This window comes from Enhydra lutris, unplaced genomic scaffold (genome assembly GCF_002288905.1).
Source record: "Enhydra lutris kenyoni isolate GAN:26980312 unplaced genomic scaffold, ASM228890v2 scaffoldscaffold87, whole genome shotgun sequence".
Lineage (NCBI taxonomy): Eukaryota > Metazoa > Chordata > Mammalia > Carnivora > Mustelidae > Enhydra > Enhydra lutris.
The window spans coordinates 194,665-212,688 of NW_019154171.1; the positions used below are offsets into that span (position 1 = coordinate 194,665).

General features: G+C 42.4%; 1 protein-coding gene across 2 annotated transcripts in view; it reads left to right on the forward strand.

Annotated features, from left to right (window-relative positions):
- LOC111161911 (cytoplasmic FMR1 interacting protein 1) overlaps nt 1–18,024 on the forward strand; it is a 116,234-nt gene that overhangs the window by 30,682 nt on the left and 67,528 nt on the right. For both annotated transcript variants that reach the window (XM_022525981.1, XM_022525982.1), the window contains exons 2-6: nt 12,827–12,949; nt 13,025–13,114; nt 14,336–14,413; nt 14,671–14,772; nt 15,878–16,059. In XM_022525981.1, coding sequence (XP_022381689.1) covers nt 12,833–12,949; nt 13,025–13,114; nt 14,336–14,413; nt 14,671–14,772; nt 15,878–16,059 — 569 coding nt within the window. In that variant the 5' untranslated portion in view covers nt 12,827–12,832. The remainder of the gene's footprint in view (nt 1–12,826; nt 12,950–13,024; nt 13,115–14,335; nt 14,414–14,670; nt 14,773–15,877; nt 16,060–18,024) is intronic.

An 18,024-nucleotide genomic window follows, 5' to 3' on the forward strand; every position in this document is an offset into this window, starting at 1 on the left:
ATTTGGATGCCTTTAATTTCTTATTGTTGTCTGATTGCTGAGGCTAGGACTTCTAATACTATGTTGAATAGTAGTGGTGATAATGGACATCCCTGCTGTGTTCCTGACCTTAGCGGAAAAGCTCTCAGTTTTTCTCCATTGAGAATGATATTAGCGGTGGGTTTTTCATAGATGGCTTTGATGATATTAAGGTATGTACCCTCTATCCCTACACTTTGCAGAGTTTTGATCAGGAAAGGATGCTGTACTTTGTCAAATGCTTTTTCAGCATCTACTGAGAGTATCATATGGTTCTTGTTCTTTCTTTTATTAATGTTTTGTATCACATTGATTGATTTGCGGATGTTGAACCAACCTTGCAGCCCTAGAATAAATCCCACTTGGTTATGGTGAATAATCCTTTTAGTGTACGGTTGGATCCTACTGGCTAGTATTTTGGTGAGAATTTTCGCATCTGTGTTCATCAAGGATATTGGTCTATAATTCTCTTTTTTGATGGGATCCTTGTTTGGTTTTGGGATCAAGGTAATGCTGGCCTCATAAAATGAGTTTGGAAGTTTGCTTCCATTTCTATTTTTGGAATAGTTTCAGGAGAATAGGTTAATTCTTCTTTAAATGTTTGGTAGAATTCCCCTGGGAAGCTGTCTGGCCCTGGGCTTTTGTTTGTTGGGAGATTTTTGATGACTGCTTCAATCTCCTTACTGGTTATGGGTCTGTTTGGGTTTTCTATTTCTTCCTGGTTCAGTTGTGGTAGTTATAAGTCTCTAGGAATGCATCCATTTCTTCCAGATTGTCAAATTTGCTCGTGTATAGTTGCTCATAATATGTTCTTGTAATTGTTTGTATTTCTTTGGTGTTGGTTGTGATCTCTCCTCTTGCATTCATGATTTTATTTATTTGGGTCCTTTCTCTTTTCTTTTTGATAAGTCTGGCCAGGGGTTTACCAGTCTTATTAATTCTTTCAAAGAACCAGCTCCTAGTTTCATAGATTTGTTCTATTGTTTTTTTGGTTTCTATTTCATTGATTTCTGCTCGGATCTTTATGATTTCTCTTCTCCTGCAGGGTTTAGGCTTTCTTTGTTGTTCTTTCTCCAGCTCCTTTAGGTGTAGGGTTAGGTTGTGTATTTGAGACCTTTCTTGCTTCTTGAGAAAGGCTTGTATCGCTATATATTTTCCTCTCAGGACTGCCTTTGCTGTGTCCCACAGATTTTGAACTGTTGTGTTTTCATTATCATTTGCTTCCATGAATTTTTTCAATTCTTTAATTTCCTAGTTAACCCATTCATTCCTTAGAAGGATGCTCTTTAGTCTCCATGTATTTCTATTCTTTCCCAATTTCCTCTTGTTCTAGCTTCAGAGCATTGTGGTCTGAAAATAATGCAGGGAATGATCCCGGTCTTTTGATACTGGTTGAGACCTGACTTATGACCCAGGATGTGATCTATTCTGGAGAATGTTCCGTGTGTACTAGAGAAGAATGTGTATTCTGTTGCTTTGGGATGAAATGTTCTGAATATATCTGTGATGCCCATCTGGTCCAGTGTGTCATTTAAGGCCTTTGTTTCCTAGTTGATCTTTTGCTTGGATGATCTGTCCATTTCAGTGAGGCGAGTGTCAGAGTCCCCTACTATTATTGTATTATTGTTGATGTGTTTCTTTGATTTTGTTCTTACTTGGTTTATATAGTTGGCTGCTCCCATGTTAGGGGCATAGATATTTAAAATTGTTAAATCTTCTTGTTGGACAGACCCTTTGAGTATGAATAGTGTCCTGCCTCATCTCTTACTATAGTCTCTGGCTTAAAGTCTAATTGATCTGATGCAAGGATTGCCATGCCAGCATTCTTTTGATGTCCATTAGCATGGGAAATTGTCTTCCACCCCCTCACTTTAAATCTGGAGGTGTCTTTGGGTCTAAAATGAGTTTCTTGTAGACAGCATATTGGTGGGTCTTGTTTTTTTATCCATTCTGATACCCTGTGTCTTTTGATTGGGGCATTTAGCCCATTACCATTCAGGGTAACTATTGAGAGATATGAATTTAGTGCCATTGTATTGCCTGCAAGGTGACTATTAACTGTATATTGTCTCTGTTCCTTTTTGATCTACTACTTTTAGCCTCTCTCTTTGCTTAGAGGACCCCTTTCAATATTTCCTGTAGAGCTGGTTTGGTGTTTACAAATTCTTTTAGTTTTTTTTTTGTCCTGGAAACTTTTTTTATCTCTCCTCGTATTTTCAATGGTAGCCTAGCTGGGTATAGTATTCTTGACTGCATGTTTTTCTCTCGTTGAGTGCTCTGAATATATCATGCCAGTTCCTTCTGGCCTGCCAGGTCTCTGTGGATAACTCTGCGCCAATCTAATATTTTTACCATTTTATGTTACAGACTTCTTGACCCGGGCTGCTTTCAGGATTTTCTCTTTGTTGCTAAGACTTGTAAATTTTACTATTAGATGACAGTGTGTGGACCTATTCTTACTGATTTTGAGGGGGGTTTTCTGCACCTCCTGGATTTTGATGATTGTTCCCTTTGCCCTATTAGGGAAATTCTCCATAGTAATTCTCTCCAATATACCTACTGCTCCCCTCTCTCTTCTTCTTCTGGAATCCCAATTATTCTAATGTTGTTTCATATTATGGTTTCACTTATCTCTTGAATTCTCCCCTCGTGGTCCAGTAGTTGTTTGTCTCTCTTTGCCCAGCTTCTTTATTGTCTGTCATTCGGTCTTCTATATCACTAATTCTCTCTTCTGCCTCATTTATCCTAGGAGTAAGAGCCTCCATTTTTTATTGCACCTCATTAATAGCTTTTTAAATTTCAACTTGCTTAGGTTTTAGTTCTTTTATTTCTCCAGAAAGGGCCTTTATTTTTCCAGACAGGGTTTCTCTAATATCTTCCATGCCTTTTTAGAGCCTGGCTAGCACCTTGAGAATCGTCATTCTGAACACTAGATCTGACATATTACCAGTGTCCATATTGATTAGGTCCCTAGCCTTCAGTACTGCCTCCTGTTCTTTTTTTTTTTTTTTTTTTTTTTTTTTTTTTGTGGTGAGTTTTTCCACCTTGTCATATTATCCAGATAAGAATATATGAAGGAGCAAATAAAATACTAAAAGGGTGGCAAAGACCCCAGGGAAATGTGCTTTAACCAAATCAGAAGAGACCCTAAATTGTGGGGGGAAGTAAGGGGGTGAAAAGAAATTCAGAAAAAAAAAATTTAAGAAAAAAAAAATAAAGAAAATATATATATATTGGACTGGTGAGTAGAACTGGGTCATCCACCTAATTTGGGGAGTACTTTGGTCTCTCAGAAGAAACTACCTACCAAAATTTTAAAGAATGAAAAACATATATAAGGGTAAACATGATGAAGGGATGGAATATGGCTATAAAAATGAAAAAAAATTTTTTAATTTCTAAAAAAGGAGTTGGTAAGATAAGTTGGTTGGGAGAATAAAGAAAAAGAAAGTAGAGAGAATTTGCTCAGGCTGGAGACTAAAACAAAGCCCTGTGCTAGATTTAGGGTATAATTTGATCTATTAGAAGAAGTTGTATCCCAGATTTTTTTAGAAGAAAAAACCCTATGTATATACAAAAAATAAAGTTAGATACAATGAAGGATAAAATATGACTATAATAAGGAAGGTTCAAGAAAGATTCTTTTTTTTTAATGAAAGTTATTGTTAAGATAAACTCGTTAAAAAACGTTAACAGAGGAAAGAGTAAAAGTTAAAAAAATTTTAGCAGAAGGAGAAAATAAAATTAAAAAAAATTAACTTTGCAAGAGTAAAGAATCATGGGGAGAAAGCCATAAATTCCATGCTTTGCTTTCTCTTCCTCTGGAATTCCGCTGTTCTCCTTGGTAAGTGAACTTGGTCTTGGCTGGATTTCTTGCTGATCTTTTGTGGGGGAGGCTTGTTGTAGTGATTCTCAAGTGTCTTTGCCCGTGGCAGAATTGCACCCTTACGAGGGACTAGGCTAAGTAATCTGCTCGGGTTCGCTTTTGGGAGCTTTTGTTCCCTGAACGCTTTCTGTAGAGTTCTGGAGGACGGGAATGAAAATGGCGGCCTCCCAATCTCTAGCCCGGAGGAACTGAGAGCTCGGGGCCCCACTCCTCAGTGCACCCTGGGAGAAAAGTGCTCAATCATGCCAGTCTCCCTGGCCTCCGGCTGTGCTCTGAGCTCACAGCCTGTGACCAGGCATCTCTGTCTCTGGCACACAGCCCCACCTGGAGTCTCCAAACCCTGCAGATCCCTGCGCTCTTCCAGGGGGGGGGTCTCCCCGGATCTTGTAGGGTCCCTGCTCATAGAGCAGTGGCCTGTGCTGCGGATCACAATTTAAGGTAACCCCACGTTAAGAGCTCACTCCTCGGCTCCGTCTCTGTAGCCAGCTTCCCCGCTCTAATATCTGTGAATTCTGTGACACTCAGACACCCCCAATCCTTCTGTGACCCCACAGGACCTGAGACCACTCTGTCCCTGCGTGGGTTTCACCCCGGCTTAGCCTCTGGAGCGATGTCCCTTGGTGGAGCAGACTTTTAAAAGTTCTGATTTTGTGCTCCGTTGCTCTGCTGTTTGCCGGGAGCTGGCCCCTCCCCCGTGGTCTATCTTCCCGTTGCTTTGGGTTCACTCCTCCGCCAGTCCTACTTTCAGAAAGTGGTCGATTTTCGTTTCTAGAATCGCTGCTCTTCTTCTCTTCAGTCTCCTGTTGGATTTGTAGGTGTTCGGAATGGTTTGATAAGCTGTCTAGCTGATCTCCTGCTACCTGATGTCATCTCAGCCTGCTACTTCTCCACCCTCTTGACTCCTCTCCTGTCGGGGCAATTCTTGACTCATTCTCAGCTCTGTGTTTGCTTGGCCTGCTGGAACAAATGCCACAGACCAGGTGGCTTAAGCAACAGAAATGTATTGTCTCACAGTTAATGGAAGCTGAAAGTTTGAGAAAAAGGTGTCAGCAGGGTTGATTCCTTCCAAGGTCCTAGGCTTGCAGATGGCTGCCTTCACTCTCTGCTCCCACATGTTCTTCCCTTTGTACTTGTGGTCACAAGCCATCCTGCTGTGACCAGACCCCCAACCGGTGTACACCTCTGTACATGTTCATGTGAGCTGAATTGGTGAAGATAGAAATGTGATGGAGTTGTTAAACTGTAAATTCCCACCTGGCAGCGCTGGCAGGGTTGAGTACCATTCCATATAAGTCATTTAATTATGGTTTGGGGCCTTGGCATTGTAGAAGCTGGTTAGAAAGTCTCATCACTCCTTCAGGTGCAATTGGAGGTTTTGCCCCATGGGTCATGTGATAGCTAGGGAGATAGGGTCCCTTGTCTTGGGGACACAACACAAGCTTTATGGAGGCTGGCTGCAGCATTGGCAGTGAGCAGGGAAGGGGACCAGTGGCCACGAGGCAGATGTTACACTGGGAGAAAACTCCAGTGGGCCTGAGGGGACGAAGCAGGAAGGGGCGAGTTCTTGTGGCCAGAGTGGTTGCACTGAGTGTGCACTTTGTTTCTAGAGTAGTGTGATACCCATGATAAGAATAGAGTTTGTTGGTGGCAATTAGAGATGGAGAAAAGTAAATGGATTTAAAAGAAATCTTGGAGGTAGAATTGTGAGGTGTCAAAGAACAAGTCAGGACCAAGACTTTGGAAGCTTGGACCCAGAGCTGACTGTTCCCACCTTTCCTTACTGTGGTTGAGGCAGAGGCCATGCAGAAATGCATTTGTGGAAGAGGCACAGGATGGAGAGACATGGGAGTGTTTGTGAGGTCCTGGGTTTGTGAGTGTGTACGCATGTGTGTGTGCATGTGTGTTCATGGCAACTACAGGGCTCCACATGGCAGAGTGTTAGGGAAATGTTTATGACTGAAAAAGATGAAATATGAAAATATGACAGATGGGAAAGAACAGCAGTGACCTATAGCAGGTCCTTGGCTAGTGGTCCACAGAAAGTGCAAAAGGTGCTGCAGTTAAATGTTCAACAACTTGGATATTTTTATGGAAGTTGGAAGAAAAAAGCAGCTTACAAAACAGCTTGTATCATATTATCTTCTTTCTGTGGGGGATGGGGAAATTATGGCTTTTTTTTCCTTTTCCATATTTCCTGATTTATGTACAATAAGTATTGCTGCTTTTTTTGGTCTTGATTTTTAAAAATTGTAGGGTCAAATTTACCATTTTGACCATTTTTAAGCGTACACTTCAGTGGCATTGAGTGCATTCACAGTATTGTGCAGTCATCACCACTGTCTTCTCCAGAATTTTTCCCATCTTCCCAGATGGGAACTTTCTACATATTAAACGCTAACTCCCCATTTCCAACCCTTGACAACTACCATTCTATTTTCTCTCTGTGACTTTGACTATTCTAGGTACTAACGTAAGTGGAATCATACATTATTTGTCCTTTTGCGACGGATTTATTTCACTTGGCATGATGTCATCAAGGTTCATCCATGTTGTAGCCTTTGTGAAAATTTCCTTCTTTATTAATTATATCTCATTGTGTGTATGTACCACACAAATACTGCTATTTTTATATGAGAAAAGTGTCCTTAAGTACTTACTTGGATTAAGTTGAACATTTATGTTTTTCCTTGGATGTGACCTGAGTATGTCACTGACCCTGTCTGTGAGCCTCCTGCACTACCTCTTCCCCTACTAAGGGTGGTCTTTCTTGGGCAGAGGAGGGGGAGGAAGAAGGGTCCTGTGCATTTTGGGCAGGAGGCCAACGTGACTGGTCACATAGGCAGTGGGGCTGCCCTAGGTGGTTGGCCTGACCAGTTTTCTCAGTGACTACATGGGTGGCGTGAGGGTATGGAAGGCTTGCAGGAGCCCCCAGGCCTCTCCTGGCACAGCATGGTTTCCAGCCATGCCAAGGGCCATAAGTGGGACTCAGGGCTGGATCCGTAGGAGGCATGTCATTTGGCAGCCTGGTGCCTCAGAAGCCATCACTGGGACTCCCCACACTGACTCTGCAAGGGCAATGGCAAGGGCGATGACCAGCCCTTGCTACTCAGTGCTTTGCTATCCTGGGCGTCTTCTTTTTTAAGTATGCGGAACGGGAAGTCCTGATGATAGAAGGAAGTTGATCATGGAAGTTTTTAAAAGGCTGTTTTCCTTGTCTGTAAAAGGACCAGATATTTTGAAAAATTACCTGCTACATTTTAAATTTATAGTTAGAAACATACTATAAATAGAGTAGAGATCTTTTGTCAGGAGGAATTTTGTGTAAATGCCAGTTTAGGCCCCCTAGGTCCCAGTATTCAGTTCCTCTGTGTTCTGGCTGATTTCCTGTCACCAGTGCACTTACGGATTTACTTCTCCTTTCAGTCCTGTTGGTGTTGGCTTGATGTAGTCTGAAGTTCTCTCTCCTATTAGATGCATCCACATTGAGCATTGTTCTGTCTCCCTGGTGAATGACCTTCTGTCATTGCGCAGTCCACCTCGTTATCCTTGGTTGTCTTCTTGGCTCTGAAGTTTACTACTCACATGGCCATTCCAGCTTCCTTTGGACTGGTACTTGCACGGTTTATCTTTTCCCCTTTTACTTTCAACATATGTCATTATATTTGAGGTGAGTTTCGTATAGCTGACATATAGTTAAGGATTTTTTCATCCTTTCTGACAATCTCTGGCTTTTAGTGTGCTCAGATTTTTTTTTTTTAAAGTCTGCTCTTCTGAGATCCCAATTATTCTAATACTGTTTCATTTTATGGTATCGCTTATCTCTTGAATTCTCCTCTTGTGATCCAGTAGTTGTTTGTCTTTTTTTTTCTCAGCTTCTTTATTTTCCATTATTTTGTGTTCTATATCAAATTCTCTCTTCTGCCTTATTTATCCTAGCAGTTAGAGCCTCCATTTTTTTATTGCGTCTCATTAATAGCCTTTCTGATTTTGACTTGATTAGATTTTAGTTCTTTTGTTTCTCCAGAAAGGGATTCTCTGGTGTCTTCTATGCTTTTTTCAAGCCGAGCTGGTATCTTTATAATCATTATTCTGAGCTCTAGTTCTGACATCTTACTTATGTCCATACTGATTAGGTCCCTGGCAGTTAGTACTACCTCTTGTTCTCTTTTTTGAGGTGAGTTTTTTCATCTTGTCATTCTTGTATAAAGTGGTCGCTTTTCTGTTTGTAGAGCTGCAGCTATTTTTTTAGTTCTCCAGTTGAGTTCACAGGTGTTCAGAATGATTTGATAGCTATCTAGCTGAATTCCTGGGATTAGATGAAACTAAGGTCTCCTACTCTTCTGCTAGCATATATATATATATATATATATATATATATATATATATATAATCAGTGTAATTCCTGATATGTTTGGACATCTCTCTCTCTCTCTCACACACACACACACACACACACACACACACTTTTTTTTTTTTTTTAATAGTAGAAATTTATTTCTCACAGTTCTGGAGGCTTAGAAGTCTGAGATCAGGGTGTCAGGGTCCCAGCGTGGTCTTGTCTGGTGAGGGTCTGTAACATTCTGATTTTTAATAAGAAATATGTATTTGGTCTTTATCTGTTTCTGACAGAGAGCTCCTAAAACCCTTATAGTTTCTTAAGTGGTAATGAAGATATTGATATTCATAACAAACGCCTTTCAGCCACACCTGAGTTTATGGTAATGAGGTGACTTTTGGAAAGCCCCTTAAGAGGGGGGCTGATTGTCAGGAGATGCAGCATGTGATTAGAGGATGGAACTTTTCCACCTTCCTGACCTTGGAGGTTAAATCCTTTGCCAACAACCACTGGTGATTTAATCAGTCATTCTTACTCATGTAAGGAAGCCCACAAGGACAGAGTTCAGAGAATTTCTGGATTGATGAAATATATGGCCATTTGGGAAGAGTGTACAGCACTCGGCATAGAAGTTCAGCACCCTTTCCTCATAACTTGCCCTCTGTCTGTCTTCCATATGGCTTTTCCTGAGTTACATCATTTATAATAAAGTGGTGATCTAGTAAGTAGAACATTTTCCTGAGTTGTGTGAGCTACTCTGGCAAATTAATTGAACCCAAGGAGGGGGTCATGGGAACCTTTGGTTTATGGCTGGTTGATCAGAAGCACACTAGAGAACCCAGACTTTTGATTGATATCTGAAGTGGAGGAGGGGGCAGCATTGTAGGACTGAGTCCTTAACTTGTGGGATCTGATGTTGTCTGCTTGTAGATAGTGTCAGAATTAAGCTGAATTGTAGGACACCTAGTTGGTATTCAAGAATTACTTGGTGGTGGGGCACCTGGGTGGCTCAGTGGGTTAAGCCTCTGCCTTCAGCTCAGGTCATGATCTCAGGGTCCTGGGATCGAGTCCCACATGGGGCTCTCTGCTCTGCAGGGAGCCTGCTTCCTCCTCTCTCTCTCTCTCTCTCTCTCCGCCTCCCTCCCCCCCCTTTTGTTCTCTCTCTGTCAAAAAAAAAAAATCTTAAAAAAAAAAAAAAAAAGAATTACTTGGTGGTGTGGGGGAAAAAAGCCACATATTGGAATTGGTCACAGACTTAGAGGACCTTTTCTATGTTGCAACTTCTCATTATGTCCTTAAATAGCAGAGAGAGGATCCCTATTTTTTTCATTGCTCTGCTTCCTTTTCCTGCCTTCTATTCGATTGTCTGAACATTTTTAGTATTCCATTATAATTTATTACATAGATCGTTTTGTAAGTTATATTGCTTTTCATGTTTGTTTTTTTGTTGGTGGTATTTTTTGTTGTTGTTTTCTTTTTTGCTTGCTCTGGGGATTATAAAGCACACGCTTAACTTTTTGGTGTACTTCAAATCAGTATTTCAGTAGTTCAAGTGGAATGTAAAAATCTTCTACCATGTAGGTCCTTTTGCCTCCCCTCTAATGTCATAGTTCTCTTACATATTACATTTATAATCAGTAAAACCCTATTAGTGTTTTAATTTTTTATTTCAACCCCTAAACATTGTTTAAAGAACTGTGGAGGAAATAGTCTATTCTCTTTGCTCCCTGTTTAACCTTTGAATTGCTTTTGCTTTGTTCTGTGTCCCAAGTCCTTCTGATATTACTTCCCTTTTATCTAGAACTTTGATTAGCCTGTTGCCTATGAATCCTTTTTATTTTCTTTCATCTGGGAATATTCTTATTTGTTGTAGGATTCTGTGTTGACACTTCTTGTAGACTTAAAAAGTGTCGTTCTACTTTCTCATGTCTCTTTGGTGTCTGAGGAGAAATCCACAGGCATTCAAATTGTTCTTCTCCAGGTAATAAAGCATTTTTTCTCTCTTTCCAAGATATTTTTCTTTTTTTCACCAGTTAATTTTTTTTTAAAGATTTAATTTATTTATTTGACAGACAGAGATCATAAGCAGGCAGAGAGGCAGGCAGAGAGAGAGAAAGGAGGAAGCAGGCTCCCCACTGAGCAGAGAGCCCTATGCGGGGCTCGATCCCAGGGCCCTGGGATCATGACCTGAGCCGAAGGCAGAGGCTTTAACCCACTGAGCCACCCAGGTGCCCCTCACCAGTTAATTTTTTTTTAAAATTTGAGTATAGTTGGCACACAGTGTTACACTGGTTTCAGGTGTACAACTTAGTGATTTGGCAAGTTTTTACATTATTCTGTGTTCACGGCAAGTATAGCTACCATCTGTCCTGATACATCAGTATTACAATATTGCTGACTCTTCCTTACGCTGTGCCTTGTAGCCCTGTGATTATTCATTCAAGATTTTTTTTTTCTTTACTTTAGTTTATAACAGTTGACTATGATGTGTCTGGATTTCTGGATATGATGTGATGGATTTCTTTCTTTTCTTTTTTAATTAAGATTTTTTATTTGAGTGAGAGAAAGTGAGTGAGAGAGAGAGAGAGGGAGCACAATCAGGGGGAAGGAAAAGCAGTCTCTCCGCTGCACAGGGAGCCCCATGCAGGGCTTGATTCCAGAACCCTGGGATCATGACCTGAGCTAAAGGCAGATGCTTAACCGACTACCAGGTGTCCTTGGTATGGATTCCTTTAGTTTTATCCTTTTTGGAATCCATTAAGTTTCTTGAATTCATACATGGGTGTTCTGCCAAATGTAGGAGGTTTTTGGCCATTGTTTTCACCCACTGTCTCCACCCCTTGCACTCTAATGACACAAATATTAGGCCATTTCTCTTGTACCAAAGGTCCCCCAAGTCTCCTCATGTTTTTCCAACCTTTTTTCTATTGTTCATATTAGATAATTTCTATTGTTCTGTCTTCAAGTTCATGGAATCTTTTTTTGCCTTGAGCTTGTGTAGGGGGTTTTTAAAATTTTAGTATGGTACTTTTTAATTTAAAAAATTTTTTTTAATATGGTATCTTTTTTTTCCTTGCTTTTGATTGTTTTTTCTTTCAGTTTGAGAGTGTTATCATTGTTTGTCAGAGCATTTTCATAGTCATTGCTTTCAACTCTGCTAAATAATTGTAATATCTGTGTTCTTTTATTGTCAGTATATGTTAATCATCTTTTCCTATAGGAGTTAAGACATTCTTGGTTCTTTGTGTGCTGAATAGTTTGGACTGCAACTGGACATTGTGGATGTTATGAAATGGGACTCTGGATCTTAAGTCCTGGCAAATGCTGATTTTTTATTTTAGCAGGCAAACTACTTGGTTCAATTTAGGCTGTGGTTCTGACCTTCCTTCTCTGGGGTATGATTTGGTGTCAGTTTTGTTTCAGAGCCTCTGCAGTGCCATTTGGTCTGTCCCATGAGTGCTGCCTGTTGCCATCTGGGAGCCAGCTATGGTCTCAAGGGTTGTGGTGTGAGAGGATCAGATTCATACACATACAGCTTGGGGGTGGGACCAGAGTTCATGAGCAACTTTATGGGCTTGCAGTTTTGAGATTTCTTCCTCTCCACATTGTCCCTGGGGCTTTCCAGTGCCCTGGGGTTCCCTTTTTGGTTCTTTAGCCATTAGCTCAGGGTTTAGTAACCAGTTCCACCATACACTTCTACACCCACACCTTGTCTGGCGCCCAGTGTTGGAAGGAGCAACTGGGTACCTCTTCCATTTAGTGTTCTCGCCAGCCTGCCTGCTGCTGTCTCCTTACAATACATATAGTGGCTCCACATGTCCCATCTGGGGTCAGAGCTTCTTGCTGTGTTGCCTCTGGGGATGGAACTACTATTCCCTGTATCCCATCCAGGGTCAGAGCAGCATTCAGCAGGAGGCAGGCTGGTGTGTGCTGTTTCCTCTCCCCTGGAGCTGGCACAGATGTGTTTAGATGACATGCACCTCCATTTCTGTGCTTCCCTGCACGGGGCCTTGTTTGTGCTTTCAGTCCTTTGCCAACAGCCCCCTCCCTTTTTCATGTTGACCCTCGTCATTCACCTTAGTAGTCCCTACAGGCTGTCCCTGGAGGAAGAGCTTTGACCTTTACCATCTTTATCGTTAGTATGTAACCTTGTTTAGAGGAACCATCTGGGAAGTGTCTGTAGGCAGGGAAGCACTATTGCCCCCTTGGAGGCTGTGCTGGCTTCGTTGGGGCAGACATACTGTTGAAGAGGACATTCCCTCCTCTGGCTCCATGAGGGGTTGTCAGACCCTCCCAGAGAGCCTACTAGGGACAATGGCTCCAAGGTGGGAAGGGTGACAGGAAGCAACAGTATGTGTGGTGGTCCATGTATCCTACACTTTGACATTCCTGGAGGCCAGAAGAGGCTACATCATAACTCCTTTGTGAGCAAGGCTAGGAGAGATTGGCCATGATCACTTCAGCCATCTCCATTGCCCTCAAGAGAGGGGTCAGGCGATTGGGGGTCTGATTTCCCCACCTTGGAATGATTGTCAGAGTATCTCCACCCTTCCTCACAGCTCAGGTGGCTTTGTGTTTTGTTCTAGGCCAAGATGGCGGCCCAGGTGACGCTGGAGGATGCACTGTCCAATGTGGACCTCCTGGAAGAGCTGCCTTTGCCTGACCAGCAGCCCTGCATTGAGCCCCCACCATCCTCACTGCTCTACCAGGTTTGTGCTGGGTAGGAGTGGGGTGCACTACCTACAATGCTGACCTCCACATGATGGTTTTTCTCTTCCTTTCAGCCAAATTTCAACACTAACTTTGAAGACAGAAATGCATTTGTTACTGGTATTGCAAGATATATTGAACAGGCGACTGTCCATTCTAGCATGGTAATTCCTTCTGCATGTTTTTGTTTTCCTTGGGGGAGGAGTACCTGTGATGGCAAATGTACACTTTTTTGGTGTTATCCTGATATGGTATATAGTAAGGAAAAAGGAAGACAGTGGATGAAAATGCCTTATGTTTTTAGAGAAGGCTTTGTTTTTCTTATTATAAAAATAATACATGTTCTTTCTGAATATTGAGCATCTGTAGATGAAACAAAGAGAAAACCTTTGTCAGCATTTAGAGGGAGTCCGTTCTCTCTCATTATTTATACCTGTACTCATACAAGCAGTAATACACTCAAATGTGATTCAGATTGCATGAATGAATTATACTGTTGGTAGGTATTTTAATGATTTCACAAACTTTTCATATGTTATGAAAATGTGCCAGATAAAGTAATTTTTAATAGCTGTCAAGTCCCATTTTGTAAACTTCCTCAGTTTAATTATTTTTACATGTTTACTTAGTTTCCCTTTTTTCTTTGTAATAAAAAATGTAGTGGTGAATATCATTCCAAACACATCATTATTCCCATTGGCTAGATTTGTCGAAGTGAAGTTACTGGGTCAAAAGTTGTAAACATTTTAAAGGATCTCAAGAAAATGATGAAATATAGTTGACATGTTTAGAAAATCTTGGCACCTTTTACCATTTTTGCCAAAGAAAACAATGTGAAAGGAGTAGACATGAAAGCAGTTTTTAAAATAATGGCAGTCTTTGCATGGATACTCTCTCTGGATTTTAAGTGCTGCAGAAATACTTCTAGCTTTTCCTCCCCTGGGGATGATAGAGTTGCCTCAGTCTTATGAGCCCAGAGGCTCTCTGTAGCCTGGTGGTAAGGCCTTGAAGACCCTGTGCAAATCTACCCTATACTGGCCCCTGTTCTCAACTTCAGGTCTGCAGTGCCAGCAGGTTGTTTAGGGGTGAGTGGAGTTGAGGACTAGTGGCTGTGGCAGGTGCCCTGGGGCATGCTGGCTCCTCTCCAGCCAAGGGAAGCCACGGGAGCGTTTTGGGCGGGCGTTATGGCTACAGTGTTGCACTGCAGCGTCACCAGCTTCTTACCAACTGTCTGGTGGTGTGCAGTTCTTGGTACTTGTCTATCCCTCAAAGTGAGAGTCAGGATAGTTTATGCCTCTGGACTTTAGCAAAATGGCGGCTCCTTTTTTACGATTGTTTTCCTGCTTACCTTTGATTTGCCCTGTGTAAATTTCATTCTCTTGCAGAATGAAATGCTGGAGGAGGGCCAAGAGTACGCGGTCATGCTGTACACCTGGAGGAGCTGCTCTCGGGCCATCCCACAGGTGTCCCCATCCCAGCCATGCCTCACTCCATCCCTGTTGGCTGTGCGGCACCCCCTCTCCCACTACAGACAATGCTCCTACCCTTCTGGTTCCCCCATCTCAGCCAGACCCCACTCCACCAGCCCTGTCCCCCTCCCCCACCCCACCCCACTCCACCCTACAGTGGGTTGGCACTGCTGGCTCTGCCCTAACAGTGCCCTGCCCTCTCACTTCTAGCTAAGTTGAAGCCTCTTTATGTCATACTTGTTTATTCCTAGGTGAAATGTAACGAGCAGCCTAATAGAGTGGAAATTTATGAGAAAACCGTAGAGGTCCTGGAGCCTGAGGTCACAAAACTGATGAATTTTATGTACTTCCAGGTAAAACAGTGAAATAATCCTAGGAGTTTAATGCAGAGAAGTAGGAATCTGGCCCACTCTCACCCATCGACCATGACTTACTAAACAAAGTGCATGTGAATTAAGGCAACCATAACAGCTTCTGAGACAAAAAGGAACAAAGCCTTTGTCAGTCTAAAGCTTTACTGACCCTTCTAGAATAAATACCTCTTTTGTGTTTCACTTCTCTTATCTCTTTGAGTGTAAATTTGCATTTCCTCCATGAAGACTGTTTTCTGTTAGTTCCAAATGTGTTTGTCATTCTGTTAATTTATACTTTTTATTCATCTTGTTTTTCAGGTCTTTCCTTTCTCTCAGCTTCTCCTAACTATCCACTTAGTGGTCCTTGCTCTGCCTTGGCTCCTTTGGCCCACTGGTTAGGCATAGTAGCCACAGGAAGGAGATTTGATAGTTTTTTAAAGATTTATTTTGGACATGTATGAAGTTTTTTTGTTTTTTTTTTTTTTTTTAAGATTTTATTTATTTATTTGACAGAGAGAGATCACAAGCAGGCAGAGAGGCAGGCAGAGAGAGAGGAGGAAGCAGGCTCCCTGCCGAGCAGAGAGCCCAATGCGGGGCTCGATCCCAGGACCCTGAGATCATGACCTGAGCCAAAGGCAGCGGCTTAACCCACTGAGCCACCCAGGCACCCCTATGAAGTTTTTATTATAGATTCTTCAGGAAAGGAAGAAGATAGAACTTACTAGGAGAAGAATTTTTGTTTTATCTTCAGGGTTGTCAAGAAGAAAAATTTCCCTAACACCCCTTTTCACCTCTGAGTGCTAAAACGTCTATTTGTAGACCTTCTATTGGAGCATTTTTCTCAGTAACTTTGCTTGTATAATCAACCAGATTCTTTTGTTTTAGGATGTAGTTGGTAAAGTAGAAAATAAATAATGATTGTCACTGAGCAAAGGCATGTGGAAATTACTTTATAGAAACAAGTCTCTTTGAGCTGTAAAATCCACTCATTTGGGTGGGTATTTCATCAAAAAGGAATAGTGAGTCCAGATAACATGCTTGAAGCTGGGCATGGAGTTAGACCGTCACTGATAACAGCCTTTACGCCCTCCACTCCTCTGCTCAGAGAAATGCCATTGAGCGATTCTGTGGGGAGGTGAGGCGCCTGTGCCATGCGGAGAGAAGGAAGGACTTCGTGTCTGAAGCCTACTTGATCACGCTGGGCAAGTTCATTAACATGTTTGCTGTGCTGGATGAACTGAAGAACATGAAGTGCAGCGTGAAGAACGACCACTCGGCATACAAGAGGTGAGCTTTGACCTCATTCGCCCAGGTCCTTGCAGAGAGTGCTCTGGCAGGCAGGGTGGTTCCTGGTGAGATGCACGCTCTGCACATAGTAGGTGTGCATCTCATGTGCTGAAATAGTGCAGCTGGTTGTTAGCAGTTATTTGGCAGCCTCGGGATAGTTTGAATACACAAACCTAGGTATGTGAGGTTATGTGAGGTAGCTGGCAGTTTATGTGTGTGGCGAAGCATCAAGGTGTGTCCTCACAGGTGTGTGTACGTTGTAGTTTCATGACACTAGAGTGGGATCTGGTCATCCTCAAAGGTTTGTTGAGAACCTGTGGGTGCTCAGCTCGTGTGGGAACACAGAAGTACACAAGTCCTTGTTACAGAGGCTTAGGGCCACTGCAAGGCTTTTGGCTCAGTAGGCATCTTGGTAAGGGCACAGGCAGGTTCTACAGCCTGAGGGCGCCACCTGTGTGTGTCATTTCCTGGCTACACGTCCCTGGAAGGTACACACCATCACAGCAGTGCGCAGAGCTGGTCTGTGGACTGTCATGGAGTCATACCGAGCTTTCAGGTCCCTGAGACTAGCTCTCTTCCAGAGCTAGAGAGACCTTCTGGAGAAGAGAATTGGAAAGGTGGGTGTGGCATGGTAGTGTGCTTCTAGAAAATTGTGAGGGGCAGATGGTGGCAGGAAGATGGAGGGTGGTCGATCAGAGAAACGCAAACTCTCTTCTAATAGACTTGCTTTAGTTAATCTGTGTTGGTACTGTTGAAGGCATGAGTAGCTGGAATGAGATGCTGACTTCTGTTTCTTCTGCTTGATAGGAATCTTGACTATGATATTAAATTTGATGAGATTTTACTTTGCATTGGAATAGGCTGTAGTTAACATTGTATCTGATATCATAAAATTGTTGCCGTGTCTTTAAAATAAAATCAGCATGGGATATGGTGCCAAACTGAGATTTGAGGGTGAGGTTTTGGTGGGAGTTGGGCTAGATCACCCAGGGTTTAAGCTTGATCCATAATGAAGTTAAGTATATGTATCCATCACCTAGAGTTAGCTCTGGTGATCTTGATCTGTTAACCTCTCTTGAACAGGAAAGCCTGGAGTTGACCTTATCTGATGTGTTTGTGGGATTGTAAGTAAGCTTGACTCTGGGTGGAGCGTGGGGGCTTCTGAGGGTAGAGGATAGAACCCTGCCCAGGAGAGCAGCTTCTTCTCCTGGCTACACAAGTCCCTTGCCACATGATTTTGAGCAGCTGTTTCAACCTTTCTGACTTAGGAAAGTAGAGGAGGTAGACAGCATCAGTGGTTTTCAATTTCAAAAAAAGCTTTTTTTTTTTTTTCCTTAGTAGCGGCAACTTTATTCTGAAAGCCCAGTCTATAAAATAGTATAAAGATGGGACTGCTCTCTGGAAAAGTACGTGTGTGGGGGCCAGCACCCCCTCCAAGAGTCAACCAGGCTCTCCTGAAGCACAGAAGGGGGTTGGGGCACCCCTCCTGCCTTCCAGTGGCTTCTTCCTGTGACCTCTGTTTGGGACCCCCATCATCCTATCATCACTTCTCTCAGCCCTCACATATTTGCACTCGAACTTTTTGTTTGCACCTAGCGATAGCTAATCTTCTGAGTATAAATGCCAGGATAACCCATGGGGTTATGGTGAGGCTTGAGGAAAATAGAAAACAGTATTTTTGACCCCTTCATTAGTCCTAGCAACTACTCAAATCAGTAAAGTGAACATTTTAAAAAAGAATGTTAATGGTTTCACTTATTTGTGGAGCATAACAAATAACATGGGGGACATAGGGAGATGGAGAGGAGAAGGGAGTTGAGGGAAATTGGAAGGGGAGGTGAACCATGAGAGACAATGGACTCTGAAAAACAATCTGAGGATTTTGAAGGGGTGGAGGGTGGGAGGTTGAGGGAGCCAGGTGGTGGGTATTAAGGAGGGCACGTATTGCATGGAGCACTGGGTGTG